This window comes from Macaca mulatta, chromosome 5 (genome assembly GCF_049350105.2).
Source record: "Macaca mulatta isolate MMU2019108-1 chromosome 5, T2T-MMU8v2.0, whole genome shotgun sequence".
NCBI classification, from domain to species: Eukaryota; Metazoa; Chordata; class Mammalia; order Primates; family Cercopithecidae; genus Macaca; species Macaca mulatta.
Window position 1 is genome coordinate 147,976,366 of NC_133410.1, and position 22,575 is coordinate 147,998,940.

General features: G+C 38.1%; 1 protein-coding gene across 28 annotated transcripts in view; it reads right to left on the bottom strand.

Moving 5' to 3' along the window:
- ELF2 (E74 like ETS transcription factor 2) overlaps positions 1 to 22,575 on the bottom strand; it is a 121,516-nt gene that overhangs the window by 45,319 nt on the left and 53,622 nt on the right. For 12 of the 28 annotated variants that reach the window (XM_078002267.1, XM_078002266.1, XM_028848775.2 and 9 more), the window contains one exon: positions 16,016 to 16,181. The exons of 7 other annotated variants lie outside the window; for them this stretch is intronic. In XM_078002267.1, coding sequence (XP_077858393.1) covers positions 16,016 to 16,070 — 55 coding nt within the window. In that variant the 5' untranslated portion in view covers positions 16,071 to 16,181. Of the gene's footprint in view, positions 1 to 6,859; positions 7,019 to 8,023; positions 8,146 to 16,015; positions 16,182 to 22,575 lie in introns of all 28 variants that reach the window. 9 more of the 28 variants (XM_078002275.1, XM_078002280.1, XM_078002268.1 and 6 more) reach the window with 3 other exon arrangements.

Genomic DNA, 22,575 nt, shown 5'->3' on the forward strand with positions numbered 1-22,575 from the left:
ATTGAGGAACTGGTTGTTAAGGAAGGTCACAGAAAACTCTCAAATGAGGAGAAGAGAACAACCTTCAAACTCACACATCTGAACATTTTAAGATGGTGGGCCCAAATAAGTAAGTATGCTTGCTGCCCTGTGTCCAGAACTGTTAGAGTAACTCTGATGCAATGATTGAATGAGGAGGCATCATAGTAACTCTTCTTTATTTAAAGAAAAACATCATGGAAAATACCTTCTGCCAAAGACACTATGTTATCTCCCTGAAAAAGCACTCATATACCTTAAGGAGAGCATAGTAAACAAGCATCATTGCCAAAAATAACCTGCTGGTATAAATCTAACTTTATTTTTTTTTTTTGCAGGAAGATGCTTCAATAAATTCAAAAAGTAAAGCTAACAACATTTTAGTTTCTTGGTCCAACAATTATTTCTGGTCACTAATGTAAGACAACTTGCGGTCTGGCCAGTACTCCTAATCCACAGTATTTAACTGTCTGATTTACAAAATTAAAAAATTAAAACCTTGTTGGGAAAAATGCACTACCATGGCATGAGACAAGCAGCATTAAGAAGTAGCAGACTTAATGAGGTAAACAGCGAAATATAATACAGTTTATTAAACGAGAATTTTAGTCCCTTGGCTATTTATGACTGTGCCAAACTAGTACTAACAAGCCAGGTGGTCCTACTGTAAAGGTATAAGGCTGTTCTATAAGACATTTAGTCTTAAGAGATAATCTCTTAAAAGAAATACCTCTTCTTTAGAATCATAATTCACATTTGCATATTAAAATATCTGAGAAGTCTTCCTGTAAATAAATCTGTTTAATTTTCCTTCACCCAGCATTTTCTAAATTTATTTAATCAAAACCCCATTTTTCGTAGCCATAAAAAATGAAATTGTGTCCTTTGTAGCAACATGGATGCAGCCAGAGGCTAACGCACAGACAAAAACCCACATATCACACTTATAAGTGGGAGCTAAATTTTGGGTTCATATAAGACATAAAGATGGGAATAACAGTCACTGGGGATTCCAAAAGAAGGGAGGGAGGAAGGGAGGAAGGAAAGGAGGGAGGGAGAAGCGAGCAAGGATGTTTTTTAAACTTCCCACGTGTACTGTGTTCACTATCTGGGTGATGGGATCAATAGAAGCCCAAACCTCAGCATCATGCATTATACTCTCGTAACAAACCTGCACATGTACCCCCTGAATCTAAAATAAAAAGAAACATTAAAAAATATTTTTGTCTAATAATTAATATTGTATATTAGAAATTGCTTTGAAAAAGAATGCTATTTTTTGATGTAAGCATCTTCTAAGTACTAGCCATATCAACTAATCAGAAAAACTTTTAAGCAATTTACACTCAAAGCTATGTCTGTGCTATTGGTATAAAAGAAGAAAAAACTACCTAAACACAATAATAAGATTAAGACTCTTTAAGTGGCAAAATAAGATAAAGCTGCTGACCATAAGCAGAGCACATGCTCTGGGGTCCTTGTCCTTCCCCCAAAACAACATGATGGGCTTATGTCACATTTTCTTGCCCAATTCCTGTTGTGACCAAAGACAGACATCTATAAGGCAGCTATCCAGGGACAAAATGTTTGAGAATGACTATGGAATAAAACTAACTAAAGATAAAACCTGAGTACTAAAAAAAACTAATCTTTGTTTCATGGGACACCTTTCTAATCAGGAGACTGAACTGATAACCATATCATAGACAATCATGTTTTTTCATGCTTTTACAGAATGAAGTTATAAACAGCATCTCACAATTGAAAATTACAAAAGAAACCTAGTTTGAATACCTACCTGACACTTGAATTCCCTTTACAACATCCCTAAGTGGCATTCTAGTTCATGCTTTAAAATCTCCAGTTGTAAAGATACTCACAACCTCTCATTCCATCTTAAATAACTGCACTGCTTAGGAGCTATGATTTGAATCTTTATCTAAATCCCCATAAAAATGAGAACTTGTCATTAATAGGCCAACCTACTCCAAAATAAATTGTTGTTAAACTAAAAGGTCACTTCTTTTTGGCAATTAAAAAGCACACATATCTGGAATATTCCATACTTCTATTGTAAATATTCCATTATATCATTAATAAACAGGATAGTAATTATCTTAAGGAAGAAGGAAAGGGGAAAATAAGATGTATTTAAATTAACACTGCTGCCAATATTTTATTAATTTATAATTAATATTAGTTGAATTTTTCAGTTTAATATTCTAAATATTGTGTATTACATTTTTTAAAAAGAAAAAATCCATTATAAAGCCCTTTTATATATATTTAGTTGTAAAGGCTCAAATCATAGCTCTTCTGTATATACTTCTCTTTATGGTATCTATTACGACACCTGAAGCCTAGAACACTGTCGATGATGCCAGTGGACATAAAAACCAGCAGTTGTTTGTATGCGGTGCTGAAAACACACAAAGAGTTTCAAGATAACTTTTACTTATAAGTTAGTCCTCAAAGACATCAAGACCAAGAAATATATTAACTTATGCTGTCTAGTACAAATGATCAAAATAATATACTTTTTTTTTTTTTTTTGAGACAGGGTCTTGCTTGTTTGCCCAGGCTAGAGCAGTGGAGCCATCACAGCTCAATGCAGCCTTGAACTCCTGGGACTGCAAGGAGTAGCTGGGACTACAGGTCCATGCCACCATACAAGCCTTTTTCCTCCCCCCCCCCCCCATACAGACAAGGTCTCAATATAAAGTAATATTCCTATTACACAATTGACTTAAAGACCACCAGCCTAGATAAATACCTAACAAATTCAACAAATAGGCATGGCATTCAATCAGGACTTGCTGTTTGGAGTCTCGCCCAGGTCCTGGAAAAACCCACAAGTTTACACAAATGGGCATGGACAATGGATAAGGGACAATGATTCCTCCTCCTGAAACAGCACTGTACAAAGCACCTACCTTGTTAACTCCAAAAAGAAAGGCTGGCTGAGCAACTATCTTAATCTCTACTACTTTTAGCTTAGTGTAGGCAATGAACATACTTATACCCCAAATCTGGAGAGGTAGCCAACTTAGTAGAAGATGAATAAGAACAGTTAGCTAGATATCAGGGAGCTATGAATGAGAAACCAACGAGTTCAGACTTCAAGTAATTCTTTGACTGTCCTATTCCTTTTTCCATTTACAGCACTTACTATTTTGAAAAAAACTAAATTTGTATTTTTCAAAACTGCTCAAAACTTTTAAAAGGCTCCTCACTGCCCTTTAGACTTATATGATCCAAGAAACAGATAAAAAGCTTTAAAAGCCCTCAGCAATAAGATTTTTTTCTTTTTCGCCTCTTATACCTCATTTTAATCCCCTTTCCTTCTCATAATTCATACTCTAACCCTATTGAATCTCTTTCAGCAACTCAAATAAGCCTTGTTTTTCTTCCTCCAGACTTTCAACCTCGCTATTCTCCGCCTGGATAATTACTTCAGATGTCACATCCTCAGGAAGGCATTCTCCTGCTGTTTACTCCCATAAACTTTGAATTAATCCTATCATAATTCTCATCACATTTTATCATAATAACATGTTTAATAAATTGTTCATCTTCTATACATAGCTGAAAGCCTGGTGAGGGCAAAGAGAGGGTCTTGTTTACCACAAGATATTCAGCTCTGAGGCTGGGACACTGCAGGTCCTCAGTAAGCACTGACAGATGGCTGAATGGATGTATGGATTTGCCTAGAGATATGTGTTAAAGCATTCCTATTTGTACATCTAAGAAAATCTTAAAATCTATCTCTGCTTGGCAACACTTGTAACCTTGTTTGCTACTCATTTACAATTCTATGTAATCCAGATTTAGCCTTCTCCTCAGTCTGAATTAATAAAATTATATTATTTAGATACACTATTGTATAGCAAAGTTAAAAGTTAACTAATGTTTCTTTAAAAAGTCTCTCTGAATCGCCTGAACCAGGAGGTGGAGGTTTCTGAGAGCCGGAATGGAACCACTGCACTCCAGCCTGAGCGACAGAACAAAACTCCGTCTCAAAAAAGATAAATTAAAAAACTTTTTAAAGTCTCTCTAAATACAAAGGAATGAATGGCTACTAGCTTCCAAAATCAAACAAATATCTTTTAATGATCTATCGTCTAGATATACTTTTCTTTCCTTTTACATAAAACAGATGTTTCTTGATATACAAACATCATTTAAAATCATTTCTTTTCATCCAGGCAGGGTGGCTCATGCCTATAATCCCAGCATTGTGGGAGGTCAAGGGGGGAGAATTGCTTGAGCCCAGTAGTATGAGACCAGCCTGGGCAACATACTGAGATCTTATCTCTGCAAATAATAAAAAAGTTAGCTGAGTGTCGTGGCGTTTGCCTGTAGTCCCAGCTACTAGGGAGGCTAAAGTGGGAGGAGCACTAGAGCTGGGACGGCCAAGGCTCCAGTGAGCCATGATCATACCACTGCACTCCAGCCTGGGTGACAGAGAGACCCTGTCTCAAAAAAAAAAAAAAAAATTGGCTGGGTGCAGGGGCTCAGGCCTATAATCCCAGCACTCTAGGAGGGCATGGTAGTGGGTGCCTGTAATTCCAGCTACTCGGGAGGCTGAGGCAGAAGAATCACTTGAACCTGGGAAGCAGAGTTTGCAATGAACCAAGATCGTGCCACTGCACTCCAGTCTTGGTGACAGAGACCCTGTCTCAAAAAAAAAAAAAAAAAAAATTGGCAGAGCACAATGGCTCATGCCTATAATCCCAGTACCTTGGGAGACCAAGGAGGACCGATCGGATCACTTGACGTCAGGAGTTTGAGACCAGCCGGGCCAACATGGTGAAACTCCGTCTCTACTAAAAATACAAAAATCAGCCGGGCATGGTGGTGGACACCTGTAATCCCAGCTACTCAGGAGGCTGAGGCAGGAGAATTGCTTGAACCCGGGAGGCAGACGTTGCAGTGAGCCAAGATTGCCCCACTACACTCCAGCCTGGGTAACAGAGAAAGACCATGTCTCAAAACAAAACAAAACAAAAATTAAAAGTAAATAAAATAATTCCTTTTCATTTCTGCTTTATTAATTGACAGAGTAGGTCTTTGTTTTGGCCACTATTTTCTCCTTCACATAATTAATAATCTGTAAAACACACATTCAAGTGTACTAAAAATCGTGCTATTTTAACGAGCCCTTAAAGGATCCTGTTTTTAAATGACAGTTTAAAAAGCAGAAGCTTCATTTCATTTTCTTTTTAGATCTCAAAGTTCTACTAATTAAGTGATACTCAATTAGGATAACAATCTATTGAAGTAAATATGTCATATTAAAAAAAGATTTTCTTTTTCTATATACTCCATAATCTGACAACTTATGGTTATTTTGTATAATTTTAAACAATATAGTTATATGATTTTTTTTATTTAAATATCCTCTCTTAAAAGACATTAAAGAATTTAGAGGCTGGGCATGGTTGCTCACGCCTGTAATCCCAGCATTTTGGGAGGCCAAGGCAGGCAGATCATGAGATCAGAAGATGGAGACCATCCTGGCCAACATGGTGAAACCCTGTCTCTACTAGAAATACAAAAATTAGCTGGGTATGTTGGTGCACGCCTGCAATCTCTGCTACTCAGGGGGTTGAGGCAGGAGAATTGCTTGAACCCAGGAGGTTGCAGTGAGCTGAGATCGCGCCACTGTACTCCAGTCTGGCAACAGAGCGAGACTTCGGTCTCAAAAAAAAAAAATTTTTAGAGAGCATACTCAGCACTCATATGGATTTCCATACCACAACTCACCCCCATTTTTCATAGGCCTCATATTTTAATGTTTAATTCCCAGTAAATGAGAGTTTCAGGAAAGATTCATAATTGCAAATCATATTTCATTAATCCTAAGATACACATTTTTCACATTTGACATCTCTGAAATCAGTACCTATCTTAAAGTTGATAGTCCCTTAGAAAGTTTATATTTGGCAGCATTTTTTCCTTTAGTGGTATAAAAGTGTTTATTACAATTGATAGCATCTCAGGCTAAATGAAAAAGTTTTGTTGTTGTTTTTGTTTTGTTTTGTTTTTTGAGACGGAGTCTGTCTCTGTTGTCCAGGTTGGAGTGCAGTGGTGCCATCTCAGTTCACTGCAACCTCCGCCTCCTGGGTTCAAGCAATTCTCTTGCCTCAGCCTCCCCAGTTGCTGGGACTACAGGCGTCCAACCACCATGCCCAGCTAATTTCTTGTATTTTTTAGTAGAGATGGGGTTTCACCAAGTTGGCCAGTCTGATCTTGAACTCCTGACCTAGGCCTCCCAAAGTGATGGGATTACAGACTTGAGCCACTATACCTGGCTGATAGTTATTAAAGTATTAAAAAATTTTATCTAATAATACTGCCTGATCTAAATCACAGTACAATTACAATTCAAACAATTCTAGAGTAAAAACTAAATGAACTTAAGATTCACATTTTACCATTTTAGAAAACTTAGGGCTAGGCTAACCTCAAGAAAATAAATAATTGGGGGAAAAAACACTTTTTAAAAATCTAAGAAAAGATGTAAATTAGAAGCAAAAATAATAGAAATGACAAAAAAAAAAAAAAATGACTTGAAGACGTTCAGTCAATAGTAGCTTCCAAGGAAGTAGAGGCATGAAATAGCCCCAGAGCTTCATCTATAAAAAGAAACAAATATTAAGAACATGATAAGGGATAACTCAGCAAACTATCTTGGAGGAAAAAAATTATCGTATTACTTCTCCTTCCTTAAGGAGGAATCATTGTCACCCTTTAAACAAAAATATGGTAAAGGTAGATGAAATAATTTTAATGAAATATAAAAGTATAAACATTTTTAATAAATTAAAAACCAACCTACCAGCATTGTCTTCCTTCTGGCTCAATCTGTTTCACCTTCAGGTAATCCTAGGATAGGGGCTCCTTTTCAGATCCCCAGTTTTTCATGTCGATCTTCTACCTCCCTGTGGCAACAATATTTTCTAATTAAAGGAGTCCTTTTGTGCCACAGGGAGGATTTCTGATGGTATAACAAATACAAAAGTTATGACAGCTCATCATGAAGTCAAATTAGTCCTGAGAGTCTTCAAGAAAGAAATTTGGCTCCTTATCTTATTTTTCATGAAGGAAATCTGGTTTTATTTTTTAAACTGCATTTTAAAAACCTAAACTTTCATTTTTACTTTTAAAAAGCACTGCTTTCCTGTTGAATTATGTAAAAATTCTCATCATCATCTATCTTTTCAACTAATGTGTAAACACAATTTTGTTGATCACTAAAAATGGTTTAAGGTTTCTTGATAATTAACTAATAAGACTAAACGTTAATGTCTTGATACGTGGTTAAGGAGCAAAGTCCTGCCCCAAGTGGTCAGAAGACAGAAGCAGGAAGCTTGTATTATATAATGTTAATTATGATTAAAATGCATATTTTAAAAAAAGACTAAAATGAAATGTTTTTTAAAAAAGCAACAATCATGGTCTCCTTGTTGGTAAGATTAGGGGTGATGATTTTCAGTTTGTTTATTCTTTGCAATACTTTCCAATTTTTTCCATTAAGCATGTATTGCTTTTAAGAAAAAAATCAGGCCTGTAATCCCAGCACTTTGGGAGGCTGAAGCGGGCAGATCGCATGAGGTCAGGAGTTCGAGATCAGCCTGTACAACAAGGAGAAACCCCATCTGTACCAAAAATACAAAAATTAGCCAGACATGGTGGCGAGTGCCTGTAATTCCAGCAACTGAGGAGACTGAGGCATGAGAATTGCTTGAACCCAAGAGGCAGAGGTTGCAGTGAGCAGAGATCGCGCCACTGCACTCCAGCTTGGGTGAGAGAGCGAGACTCTGTCTCAAAAAAAAAAAAAAAAATTCAAAGGCCGGGCGCGGTGGCTGTAATCCCAGCACTTTGGGAGGCCGAGGCGGGCGGATCACAAGATCAAGAGATCAAGACCATCCTGGCCAACCAACATGGTAAAACCCCGTCTCTACTAAAAATAAAAAAATTATCTGGGCACAGTGGCACACACCTGTAGTCCCAGCCACTTGGGAGGCTGAGGCAGGAGAATTGCTTGAACCCAGGGGGCAGAGGTTACAGTGAGCCGAGATCACACCACTGCACTCCAGCCTGGGTGACACAGTGAGACTCCACCTCAAAAAAAAAAAAAAAAATCCAAATTATTAGATATAAGCAAGAATGATGAACACCAACTGTGATTTTTAAAATGAAATTTAAGTCTGACTTTACATAGATGGTTCTTGATTATACTACAATACTAACTCAGAACTCAATCTGTTTCCATTTGTATTTTCCAGCTAGTTATTATATGTTCAACAGTATATTCAACAAAAGAAAAAAGTATGGTCTCCGTCTTCAAGGTGCTTACACACTCACTGGGAAAACAACAGGAGTATAGTATATACAACAAAAATAATATAAGCAATAATAGATAAAAATAATAAAAGAATACAAGAAAGTACCTAAATCCAGATGGTATAACAGATCAGGTAAGGGAATGTTTAATGTAGACCACAATCATTGTGGAAATCTTCATGTAGTTGGGCCTTAAAGGATGGCTAATACCTACCTGAGCACATTATAGATAGAAGGAAACTGTCTTTGAGCAAACACTCTGAAGCATAAATAATACAATCCATACAAAGGTCAGTAAGAAAAATAACTAGGAGAATACAATGTTTCAGCAGATAAGAAGGCAAGATTATGAAGGATTACTTCTGGATGATTCTATGGGTCACTGAATTTGACAGAAGAGTGGTCACTGAAATCTGATAAAGAGCTTCAGTAGAATGATAAATGGAGATGCCAGAGCACAATAATCAAGGAAGGAATGACAAGGAAAAAGTATAAACTGAAGGTATAAAACATTTGTTTTTGTTTTTTTTTAAAGTGGAAGCAAAAGGAAGGAGAAAAACACAAGAGACATAAACAAAGTTAAACCAATATTCCATTCTAATGTATAAAAGTCCTGTCCATACTTGAAGTCACAGGGAAGGTGCTAATGAAATTAAAGAAACTCTGTTACAAGCACTGTGCTTTATGTATTTATTTTATGTAATCTTCACAACCCTGAATTCCTATTTTCTGACAGTGAAACACTCTGAAAAGGTTAAATACTGCCAAGTAAGTGATAAAGGGGAAATTTTAAATCAGAACTAACTAACCCAAGTCAATACTCTTCCCTTTCCTACTAAAGAGAGCCACTTACAGGGAAAAAACAAACAAACTCAGAAATAGTCCACCCAGGATTTTCTTTTTTTTTTTTTTGAGACAGAGTCTCGCTCTGTCGCCCAGGCTGGAGTGCAGTGGCCGGATCTCAGCTCACTGCAAGCTCCGCCTCCCGGGTTCACGCCATTCTCCGGCCTCAGCCTCCCGAGTAGCTGGGACTACAGGCGCCCGCCACCTCGCCCGGCTAGTTTTTTGTGTTTTTTAGTAGAGACGGGGTTTCACCATGTTAGCCAGGATGGTCTCGATCTCCTGACCTCGTGATCCGCCCGTCTCGGCCTCCCAAAGTGCTGGGATTACAGGCGTGAACCACCGCGCCCGGCCAGGATTTTCTATCATATTTGACTACTCTGATTCTTCTGCACTCTTTAAAATGCAAACATTCTCTAAGGTTAATTCCTTAATTCTACGTCCTTTGTTCTCTATCACAGAGAGACAAACATAGAATTTACGTATCTTCTTCCTTGGGAAAAATCTCTGAAATACGTTTCCTCTTGGAAATTTAATTTATTTCCGCAGCTTTAAATGAAGATGATTCCCAAATCAGTTTCTCCCTGACCTTTCTTTACTAAGCTTCAGTTGTACTAGATATCTTCCATTTGCTCCTCCAGATTTATTCTCCACCCTTCTTCACCTTGCTCTCTGTCCCTGGAGACTGACTTCATCAGCGGGACTCTCATGGCTTCAGACTGGGTTTAGTCAATGGAGCACCTTAGCAGGATATTATTTGGAAGAGGCATTGCCCTCCAGCTAGCTGTGTCCTTTGATCAAAGGTTCCAGAATCTCCCAAGGTGACTCCCTGTTCAGGGCCCTATTCTTCAGGATTCTGGTAACCCTTCCTTCCCCTTGGCCCATGAGCCAAAGGACAGAAACAGCAGTTATTGCTTGGTCTGCAGTACTGCACTGTCTCTTATGGTTACCTTATATTTGCCTGTTTGTAACTAGTCCTTTATTAAAACATTCCTTAAATTATCCTAATTTGAGCATGCCATCTCTTTTGTGATGGGACTTTGACTACACATTTATGCGTCTTTTTTGTTTGATTGTTTTTGAGATGGAGTTTCTATCGCCCAGGCTCGAGTGCAGTGACATGATCTCAGCTCACTGCAACCTCTGCCTCCCAGTTCAGGCAATTCTCTTGCCTCAGCCTCCTGAGTAGCTGGGATTACAGGTGTGTACCACCACGCCCAGCTAATTTTTGTATTTTTAGTAGAGATGGGGTTTCACCATGTTGGCCAGGCTGCTCTTGAACTTCTGACTTTAAGTGATCCGCCTGCTTTGGCCTCCCAAAGTGCTGGGATTACAGGCATGAGCCACTGCACTCGACCACATTTGTGCATCTTTAAATACCTAAATATTCATCCTTAAATGTTCTGCTTCAACTCAAAATCATCATGACTATTACCAAACTTATCTGCTTCACCAAACAATCTTGCCTTCCTCAAATCATATGTGCTATTATCACCATCACCAAGGGTCAAAAAGCAGAATATTTTACCTAACTGTGCCTCTCCCCCTTATATGTCTATATAGTAGTATAGTTTATACAAGCCCTTTCTGTTCCTGTTGCTACTACCTCGTTTTAATATTTCTCAAGTCATCCTTCAACTCATACTACAACAGCTAGTCTTCCTGTCTCATCTTTCCCCCTACAATTAATCCTATATCCAACTGAAATACTAAAATTGCATGGTACTTTCTTTTTAGAGACATGGCTCACTCTGCCACTCAGGCTGGAGCACAGTGGTACTACGATCATAGCTCACTGTAACCTCAAACACCTAATCTCAAAGGATTCTCTGGCCTCAGTCTCTCAAGTAGCCAGGACTACAGGTGCACGCTACCATACCTGGCCACTTTTTAAACTTTTTTTTAAGAGATGGAGTCTCACTGTGTTGTCCAGGCTCGTCTTGAATTCCTGGCCTGAAGAGATCCTCCCACCTCTGCCTCTGCCTCCCAAAGTACTGGCCCCCTAGTATTTCCTACTTAAAACCTTCCAAGTCTTTCTGCTTCCTTATATGCCTAATTACTGTTGAGATTTAATTCACGATCTAGTCATAGCTCTTAATGAAATCTCGTGCCAATGTCTTATTTACTCAAGATCTTCTGAACAAGCATTTAATTTCAATAGTCTACTCATTTATTAATTATATTTCCCTCAGTTTACAGTGCATTTCACCTACCTCCTATTTGTCCACCTAAATCCTATCATGTGTCCTTTACTTTCTCTAAAAAATTCCCTAATCCTGTAAATTGAACTTTCCTCTTCTGAAAATTCCTTTGAATTTGTAAACAACGCTCATTTGACTCTTGACTGTTTTGTATTTTAAATATAACATAGATTTTTATCTCCACAACTAAATCACCCCTGAAAAGAAACATGCTGAAAACAGTACCTTGCACATAACAAATGCAGACATAACCTGCTCTCACAAACTAAACTGGAAAGTTAAGGGGATAAATAGAGTAACAAGTATTTGTTAAGGTGAAAAATGAAGGGGTAAATCCTAAACAGCTCAGTCACCTTAGTCCAGTCTTTTTTTTTTTTTTTTTTTTGAGATGGAGTCTCGCTGTGTGCACTGTAATGCAGTGGTGCGATCTCATCTCACTGCCTCTGTCTCCCAGGTTCAAGCAATTCTCCTGCCTCAGCCTCCTGAGTGCCTGGGATTACAGGCGTGTGCCACCACGCCCAGCTAATTTTTTGTATTTGTAGTAGAGATAGGGTTTTACCATGTTGATGAGGCTGGTCTTGAACTCCTGACCTCGTGATTCACCCGCCTCAGCCTCCGAAAGTGCTGGGATTACAGGCAGAGCCACCATGCCCAGCCTAGTCCGTTCTTAGAAGATTTCTATCAACTGATTTCTATCAACACTTATAAACTCCTGCAGGGAATCCAAAAAACTCCTTCCCTCCCCTTATTCACCATACCAATCTATCCAGCAGGCCCCTAGAACTGATGGAGTCTGCAGCCACTGGGGAATATATTTTATACCTGCCAGAATCAAGACCATCCTTCACTTATATTTCATCACTCTTCTTCAAAGTCTCTTTATCATTACTAATCTGCAATTGTTATCACAATCAATTTACTATATGTTTAGAGGAATATGCCTATTTTTAAAGTTTCAAAATATATTTGGTTTCTCCTATACAATTTTTTTTTTTTTTTTTTTTGAGACAGAGTCTCGCTCTGTCGCCCAGGCTGGAGTGCAGTGGCGCGATCTCGGCTCAGTGCAAGCTCCACCTCCCGGGTTCACACCATTCTCCTGCCTCAGCCTCCCAAGTAGCTGGGACTACCACCACGCCCGGCTAATTTTTTGTATTTTTAGTAGAGACGGGGTTTCACCATGTTAGCCAGGATGGTCTCGATCTCCTGACCTCATGATCTGCCCACCTCGGCCTCCCAAAGTGCTGGGATTACAGGCGTGAGCCACAGCGCCTGGCCTCTCCTATACAATTTAAGAGAACATTAGTGTTACACATAAGCTCTATGAGGGAAATGTAGACTGTTAGTCTACAAAAAGGAGAAACAGCCCATAATCACTACTAACAAAATGAGAAATTCTTTTATATACAAAATAATAAAGATGGCTACATGAAAATCATAATATGATTTTAGTACTCCAACCCAAATGACAATAGAACACTGTTTATGATATGGACACATACATATGGGTATTTAGGAATAAAAGGGAAAAAACACTTCAATGAGAACATGCAGAGAACTGTCAGAACAAGCCAATAAATATAATTATAACATTTTTTACACTGACATAATCTAAATTATAATATAGGAGCATTCCATGAAGTTTTCCTAGACATACACAGGGAAGTATTCTATAGAGATCTCAATTCCCCCAATTCGCCAAATCAAATCTGCCATCTTATAAGTATTCCTTTTCTTCCCAGTCAGCTTCTTCTTTAAAACCTACATGTATCTGTAATCTGAGTTTCAATTTTATAAGAAATGAACCTAATCCTAATTCACTACCTAAAAGGAAATATGCATACCAACCTTTATTGATTTGTATACGCCCTAGATGTCAGAAGAATGAAAACTTTATCAGATTTTAACTCATTTAAAAATGCATTTGATTCTTTTTTTAGTTTTCTTGTTTGTTTGTTTTTGGAGATAGAGTCTCACTGTGTCGCCCAGGCTGGAGTGCAGTGGCACTATCTTGGTTTACCGCAACCTCCACCTTCTGGGTTCAAGCGAGTCTCCTGCCTTAGCCTCCCAAGTATCTGGGACTACAGGCACATGCCACCACGCCCAGCTAATTTTTTGTATTTTTAGTGGAGATGGGGTTTCGCCATGTTAGCAGGATGGTCTCGATCTCCTGACTTCGTGATCCACCCGCCTCAGCCTCCCAAAGTGGTGAGATTACAGGCGTGAGCCACCACGCTCAGCCTGATTTCTTAATAGAAAGAATGTTAAGTTCAGATTAGTTGATTTGAAAACTAATCTATGAATATTAACAATCTTTATAAAGTTACATTAAAATTCATGAGCCAGGCTGGGCACAGTGGCTTGTGCCTATAATCCCAGCACTTTGAGAGGCCGAGGCGGGCAGATCACGAAGTCAAGAGATCGAGACCATCCTGGCCAACATGGTGAAACTCCATCTCTACTAAAAAATACAAAAATTAGCTGGGCATCGTGGCGTGTGCCTGTAGTCTCAGCTACTGGGGAGGCTGAGGCAGGAGAATCATTTGAACCCGGCAGGTGGGGGTTAAAGTGAGCCGAGATTGCGCCACTGCACTCCGGCCTGGCGACAGAGCAAGACCACGTCTCAAAAAAAAAAGAAAACAAATCCATGAGCCAGGATGGAACATGCACAATGAACTTCTGAGGTGCTTTTATACCATTTTAGAATGATATCAGTAATCTGCTTACATTTTCTTTTTGTGTTGAAGTAAATTTTAAAATTATTATCAAATATTCAAAAACCACTTACAAAAAAAAACATATCACAAAAGTAACTGTTATTTTATCTAGACTTCCTATATCCTCCTTTTCATAATCACTATTATCTCTGCCCAGCCAATGACATCATTACCCTGAGAGCTTAAGAAGACTGAGAAAATAAAATCCCTTAAGTAGATTACATTCGCTTCCTATTCTGAATTGGTTTTACCTGAATTAATCTAAATTAATAAAACATTTACAGTCAATTATACCAATAATAAGATTCAGCCAATCTGCTTTGGTATTTTATTATGATAAACATCCTAATTTACTAACTTACGCAAATTTGGTGCTATAGTTTTGATCTTTTTTAAAGTTTCCAATTTGCTACCAAAATCATAGTTTTCCTTATTTTTTGACCAAAACATCATCCAGAAATTTCAAACAGGTTCTACTTTTTTTTCCATTTAACTTAAGCTACCATACTTTTTTCTTCTGCTATTAGTGTTCTGTTTAGTTATGCTATTGTAATAAAATCAGTTACAATATATAATCCAAAACATCATCCTACAAAATACTTTTAACTGTTCTACCTATCCTTTTCCTCAAGAAGAAAATTCATCTCTGCCACTATACTTCTAGCTTCAGACTGGAAAATTCTCCAAATTCTCATAAAAAGATAGGTATTATGTACTGTAAATCAGATACCACTCCAGACTACAGTCACGAAGCCCATATGAAGTGCTTGGATGCCTGGTCTTTTATTTGTTTAGAAATGGGGTCTTGCTATGTTGCCCAGGCTGAACTTGAGCTCCTGACCTTGAGTGAGCCACCTGCCTCAGTCTCCAAGTAGCTGGGAGTACAGGTGCACATCACCACACCCAGCTTGGCTACCTATTTTGATAAATGAAGTTTCCACTACACCTGGGGTTTGTTTGCTGGCACTGCAATCATCAGTGCTCTGAAAAGCAAGGTAACTTTCAATCCCTTAGCTCCACAAAAACTACAATTAGAGGCAGAACAGTTTTAAGCTGGAAGAGGCTAGTAGCCCTAAGGGGTACCACTGGACCTCATAAGCAGAAATACATCACATACTCAAAATTTTAATCATGAAAGTTTCCTACATTTATAAAAATGTATCTAAATAGTAGAGAATTTTTACTAGGATTAAACAACAAGTACAATGATTCTTTTTCTCCATTAACAGCTAAGGATACATTTGCAGGTTTATTATTATACAAGAGTGACTACGGTCCTTCTGATAAAATACTCTATTTTCTTCATAATCAGTGGCAAAAACTAAAAGATTCCTCCAAGAATTATAGATACTAATCTCCAGTTAAACATAAGCTATCGCACCAGAAATAGACTGAAATACTAAGATCTCTAAGACAAAAAGGAAAGAGGAAACTGATAGAACACTACAAAGATGCTGATATTAATGAAAAGAAATCATATTTCTCCATCAATATTAACTCAAAGAAACTTATAATCAATTAGAGAATGATAAAATACCATATTTATTTTTTAATTTAAAAAGTTGTCCTCATAATACTAGCCTATTGACTTGTATAAATAACAGCTAGTATTTACACTCTCAGAAAAAAAATAATAAAATAACTTTATCATTATGTGAAGCTATAATTTTGTGCATAGGGTCCATGATATAAGACTGCTACACCTCACAGAATTATACTGTACAACTTTTATATCTATACACATTCCCTCAAACATAGATGTTTCACTGGTTTCCAAGCTATACTAAATAGCATTAAAAAGGTTTTTCAGTATATTTTTCATCTGGCAATATTATTGTTGAAGCTTACAAAATGAGAAAGTTATAAATAATGAACATTTTATGAGATGTCTACCTGTTTCCACATTCTCGGTCTCAACTTCTTGTTCTTCTGCCACATCTTGCATCATATAAGTCTCATCATCATAAACCAGAACCTGGGCTGCATAGCCCTGCTCTAATCTGGCACTTGGAACTGGCTCCACAATCACTGCTGGATATTCAGAAACCTTTTCACTTTCCTATAAGAGCAAATTTAAAAAACAATCAACCTTTGTATTTACAAATTCTGGATTCACTTATAAATCCTTGAACTAATACAGTCTCGAGCAGTCCACATAATGAGTTTCAAATATTATAAATATGAATGTAAAAACCAAAACAAGAGATGAAAAGGGCTAACTTTAATAATCCTTTCAAGTTTCAAGAGGTAAGACATAGAATTAAACATTTTAAATAATCTGTGCTTTAGGATTAAGTTGACAGATTAAAAACATGCATATAATTTCACTTAATCATGAAAGCCGACTAAAACAACAGTAAAAGACTATTTTATACCTAAACCCACAAGGACAAGAGGTGAGAGCAACAAACAAGAAGAGATAAGAACAACAAAATCTTGTAAGACTGAAAGTGTCTGGATGAGTATTGAGTAGGTTAGCAGACCCAGCAAAGCCAAATCAGTCTGGCAGAAAAAAAAAAAAAAAATCTGAGAAACAACACACTGTACAGTGGAGAATCTACAGAAAGCAACACCAATTACACGCACTTTGATTCCTCGACCTTCTCTCTCCTTCGTGATGCTAAGCAACCAGACCTCCTCCACCTCGGCAGGAGATGGGCTACTTTCCAGAGAGGGAACAACAGCAGCATCTTTGAGGCATAATAGGCACAGCTGCTAGCATCATACTCTACCCAAAATGGAGTTTCCAACTAGCTTTTTAATCCATCACTTTTAATCATGAGCAAACAGCCAAATATTACTGAGCATCCAAGGAAAAGCCTCTAACACAGAATGTACATATACATACTCATATTCCACACAGAGAGAAGATACTATAAAGTAAGAACAGATCACAATTCAGTAAAGAACATTTTAAAATACAAGTCAAAGAATTCTTGGAAATTAAAGACACAATAGCTGAAATGAATAAAGGATTGGAAGATAAAATTAAGGCAATCTCCAGGCACCAGAGAAAAAAAGATAAAGCAATAGAAAACATGAGAGAAAAGATAGCAATATTAGATGACCAACCATTCCAGGAGGTCCACTATCTGAGTAACAGAGTTCCAAAAAAATAAATCATAAGGAAAAAACAAGAAATAAAAAGGGGAAAAAAAAGGTTTGGAAAGAAATCAACAAGAAAGAAGTAAATCAATAAAATTTTCTAAGACTGAAGGATATAAGCTACCCATTTGAAAGGACCCACCAAAGTGTCTAGTGCAAAAAAATTAAGGAACACATACACTGAGGCATATCACTGTGAAACATCCTCATATTGGGAACAGAAAAGATTCTACAAGCTTCTAGAAAAAAAAAACACAGATTACTATAGAGAATCAGGACATCGACTTCAGTTTTCTCAACAGTCATACTAGAAGGAAGATGACAGTTGAACAATTTCTTCAAAATTATGAAGAAAAATTATTTCCAATCTAGGATTCTTCACCCAGTCAAATCATCTTATAGAAGCAGAATAAAGATATCTTCTCAGACATGAAAGATCTCAAACATTTACCTTTCATGCATCCTTTCTCAACAAGATACTGGAAAATGTATCCCATCAATAAGAGAGTGAATTTTTTTAAAAAGATAACTATTGCAAATACAGGATACAAGAGATCAACATAGGAGATAAACAATGGGAATCTTCAGGAAGACTGTGAAGAGAGATTCCAGGATGCTAGCTATGCACAAGATTTAAAGGGCAACCAGTCCAGAATGTAGCAGCGTGACTCCTGAGACAGCATGATGAATCTGTCATCACTAAGATAACCATTGACATTGTTCTTAAGGACAGAATGCCCAGATGTCCGTTCTAGATTTTTATTGATATCTGGCTTGCCTTGATGCACCTACTCACTCCACCTGCCCTGCTGCCTGGATCAGCTAAGAACACATTTCACCCCGCAGATGTGTTCTGCTTTGATCTACAACGTGCTGGAGGAAGATTACCATGGGCTTAGAAATAAAAGATACAAAACAGCACTCTTCATGTGACCATACACCTGCTGAACAAATATGCAATACCCAGTCCATACCATACTGTAGCACTGCCAGATACCAGAGCAGGATGTGCCTTACATTTCTAAAAACTCATGGCATTGCTCACTGATTACCTGAAGACAAGCTCATGACACTCAGTGAACCTGACACTAGACTATTCAGCTATCTTCTCCTGGAAGCCTTCATCTATTTATGATAATATTGTCCTTTCCTAACTCAATTAGCTTGGTAAACTATTTTTTTCAAAATAAAATATTGTTTAGGGCTATTTTCATAGGTGGCAAAACTATAAAGAGAAGTAAAGAAATTATAATACTTAAGTCCAAACAACAGCACCTCTGGAAACAGCACCCAGCCGGGTTTTAATATTTCAATGGTTCCTTCTCTTTGACCATAAAAAAGCTAAAATCATTTTGCATTAAAAAATTCAGGGCTCACGCCTGTAATCCCAACACTTTGGGAGGCCGAGGTGGGCAGGTCACCTGAGATCAGGTGTTCGAGACCAGCCTGGCCAACACGGTAAAACCCCGTCTCTACTAAAAATACAAAAATCAGCCAGGCATAGTTGCATGTGCCTGTAATCCCAGCTACTGAGGAGGCTGAGGCATGATAATTGCTTGAACCCGGAAGGCAGAGGTTGCAGTGAGACAGGATCATGCCCCTGCATTCCAGCCTGGCTGACAGAATGAGACTCAGTCTCCAAAAAAAAAAAAAATTCAGGCTGGGTTCAGTGGCTCACGCTTGTAATCCCAAAACTTTGGGAGCCAAGGCAGGAGGACTGCTTGAGCCCAAGAGTTCAAGACCAGCCTGGGCAACATAGGGAGACTCTGTCTCTACAAAAAATAAAAAAATAAATTAACAGCCGGGCGTTGTGGCTCTTGCTCATAGTCCTAGCTACTTGGGAGGCTGAGGCAAGAGGATTGCTTGAACCCAGGCGGTTGAGACTGCAGTAAGCCATGATCATGCCTTTGCACTCCAGCCCAGCAACTGAGAACGTCTCAAAAATTTAAAAAAAAAGAAAAAAATTAAACTCTCATTTATTTTAACTGAACTTTTAACTGATCTTTAATTGAAGTTAAAAGGCAACAAGTCCAATTAAAGAAGTTCTTTAACTGAACTTTAACTGATCGATTGAGACACATACTTCTATACATTTCTCAAAAAAATAGTCTAACTCCTTGACTCATCTATATATATGTTGTAATCTATGTTCCACCACCTCACTGAAGCTATTCTCTTTTTTTTTTTTTTTTGAGACGGAGTCTCGCTGTATCACCCAGGCTGGAGTGCAGTGGCACGATGTCGGCTCACTGCAAACTCTGCCTCCCGGGTTTACACCATTCTCCTGGCTCAATTTTTTATATTTTTTAGTAGAGACAGGGTTTCACCGTGTTAGCCAGGATGGTCTCGATCTCCTGACCTTGTGATCTACCCACCTTGGCCTCTCAAAGTGCTGGGATTACAGGCATGAGCCACTGCGCCTGGCCTATTCTCTAAAAATATTTTTTTTGCTTTTTCTTTTTGAGACAGGGTCTAGCTCTGTCGCCCAGGCTGGAGCGCAGTGGCACAATCATGGCTCACTGCAACCTCTGCCTCCCAGGCTCAAACCATCCTCCCACCTCAGCCTCCTGAGTACTGGGACTACAGGCGTGTGCCACCACGCCTGGCTAATTTTTTTATTTTTGGTAGAGACAGGGTTTCACCATGTTGCCCAGGCTGGTCTCGAACTCCTGGACTCAAGCAATCTGCCCGCCTCAGCCTCCCAAAGCACTGGTATTACAAGCATGGGCTACCACAACCAGCCTCAAAATGTTAATAACAACCAAATTCCATTTCAGTTTTCAATCTCTGTTGCCTCGCCGCAGACTCACACATTTATTATCACCCTCATTTAAAAAATTCATTCTTCCAACTTTCTCTATCACTCTACTTTCTTTTTTTTTTTTGAGATGGAGTTTCACTCTTGTTGCCCAGGCTGGAGTGCAATGGCACGATCTCGACTCATCGCAACCTCCGTCTCCCGGTTTCAAGTGATTCTCAGCTTCAGCCTCCTGAGAAGCTGGGATTACAGGCATGTGCCACCCTGCCCAGCTAATTTTGTATTTTCAGTAGAGACAGGGTTTCTCCATGTTGGTCAGGCTAGTCTCAAACTCCCGACCTCAGGTGATCCACCCTCCTCAGCCTCCCAAAGTGCTGGGATTACAGGCATGAGCCACCGCACCTGGCCTACCACTCTATTTTCAAGAGTGTCCTCTGCCTCTTCTTTCATCTCCATAGACTCAAGTCTAGCCAACTTAGTGAGGTTCTATCTTCAGTGTCTCTATACTACCTTCTCAAGTAAGCCCACCCATTCTTATGGTTTCAAAAGCACCTCTACGCTGATAATGACTAAGTATTTGTCCTCTACTCTGACTCATCTTCTGAATTCCAAAACCAAATTTTAAACTACCAACTTTAACATCATTACAGGAATACTCAGCCAACACTTCAAGCTTAACATATCTAAATGGCACAAATTATCTACATCTCTCTGTTTCCCCACTCTGTGTTCTTTAAATCTTGGTTTCTTCATATTTAGAAAAGAGATTATAATATTTCTACCCTTTAAAGTCCCATGACTTTACACGCACAAAGTTCTTAGCATAGTATAAGTACACAGCACAGGGTAAGTTATTCAATTAGTGATAGCTGATATTATATTTTAACAATAGAAATCGTTTTCAAATCTACTATTTGTCCTCAACTTTAGAGGGCACCTTTTCACATCACAATCAGAACTGTTTGTGTTACTTCCTTGCATAAAAAGCTTTAATGACTCCCCATTTGTCTAAAAGGAAACTTTGACATATTAAACAATGGCTTTAACACTCTTTGAAATATAACCCCAACCCACCTGTCATGCGCTGAATTGTGTCCCCCAAAAAGATGAAGTTTTAACCCCTAGTTTCTGTGAATGTGACCTTACTGGAAATAAGGTCTTTGCAGATGATCAAGTTAAGACAAGATAATTAAGGTGAGCCCCAACCCAATTTGACTATGTCCTTACAAAAAAGGGAAATTTGGACTCTGAGAGACACAAATGAGAAGGAAAAGGATGGAAAGACCCAAGGAGAACATCATCTACAAGGCAAGGAATGCCTGAGGCTACCAGAAGCTAGGAGAGAGGCATTAAAGAGATTCTCCCTCGTAGCCCTCAAAAAAAAAAAGAAACAACAACAACAACAACAAAAACTCTATCAACACCTTGATTCCTAAATTCTGGCCTCCAGAACTGTAACACAATAAATTTCTGTTGTTTAAGCAACCAGTACTTTCTTACAGCAACCCCAGGAAACTAATATACCACCTTTCTACCTTATTTCCCTACATTACTTAACATAAATTGATTAGTGGCATTGCTTCTAATTCCTAAATGTGAACATTTCCATGACTTTTGTTCATGTTATTTTGTAGCCTTCACATCTGTCCAAATCCTTTTCATCTACTAAAGGCTTTTCATCAAGTGCCAGGGAATCTTCTATAATCCTCCAATCTGAATTAATTTTTCTATCCTACGTATTTATAGAACAAGTTGTTTGCGTAATATTACCACTGTTCATTGTCCCATATTATAATTATTTACAGATACAACTCCTTGACTGGCTATTAGGATATTTGAGAGCAAGAGTTATATCGTAGTCAATTTTTATATCCTCCTCAATAACACATGCTTAAGTGGCATTTAAATAGAGATATTTGTAGCTTGACTCAAAGAATAATAAAGTCAACAAATCTTAATATTAACAGGTATATATAAGTTCAACATTTGCTCATCTATGGAGGCAAGTAACCTCATGAGCCTTTTTTCTGCCAAATGATAGAGACCAGAGGACACTGCATGCAGCTATTCAGATAATTATTGCCTTGTACTGTGTAGAAGAGTAGCTATGTTTATGGGAGAAAAGGGGATAGGAGAGAAGAAACCAGGAGTCTTTGCTTAAAAATAAAATAGTAAAAATAACACATGTAAAAGGTTATTTTACTTAGCATTACGTTGCTCAGGTCACCATGGATCTTGGCACAAGCTAATTCCCTACAAGCCAGGGTGCAAATAAAAAAAAATACAGGAAACACAGTTAAATTTGAATTTCAGAGAAACACTGAATAATAACTGTAAGAATGTCCCATGCAATATTTGGGACATACTTAAAGTAAAAAGTAATTTGTTGTTTATCTGAAATTCAAATTTAACTGGACATCCTGTATTTTATCTGGCAACCCTACTCTAAGTACTAACAGTGATCTCAGAAACTTCCATTTAAGGAGAGAGATTCTTAGTTTAAAGAGGCAAGACAAGTGCAATGCTGCAATGTTTACCTAGAAAGTGCTTTTATATGCACTCAGTCATTGCTCTCCAGGTATCAGTAGTT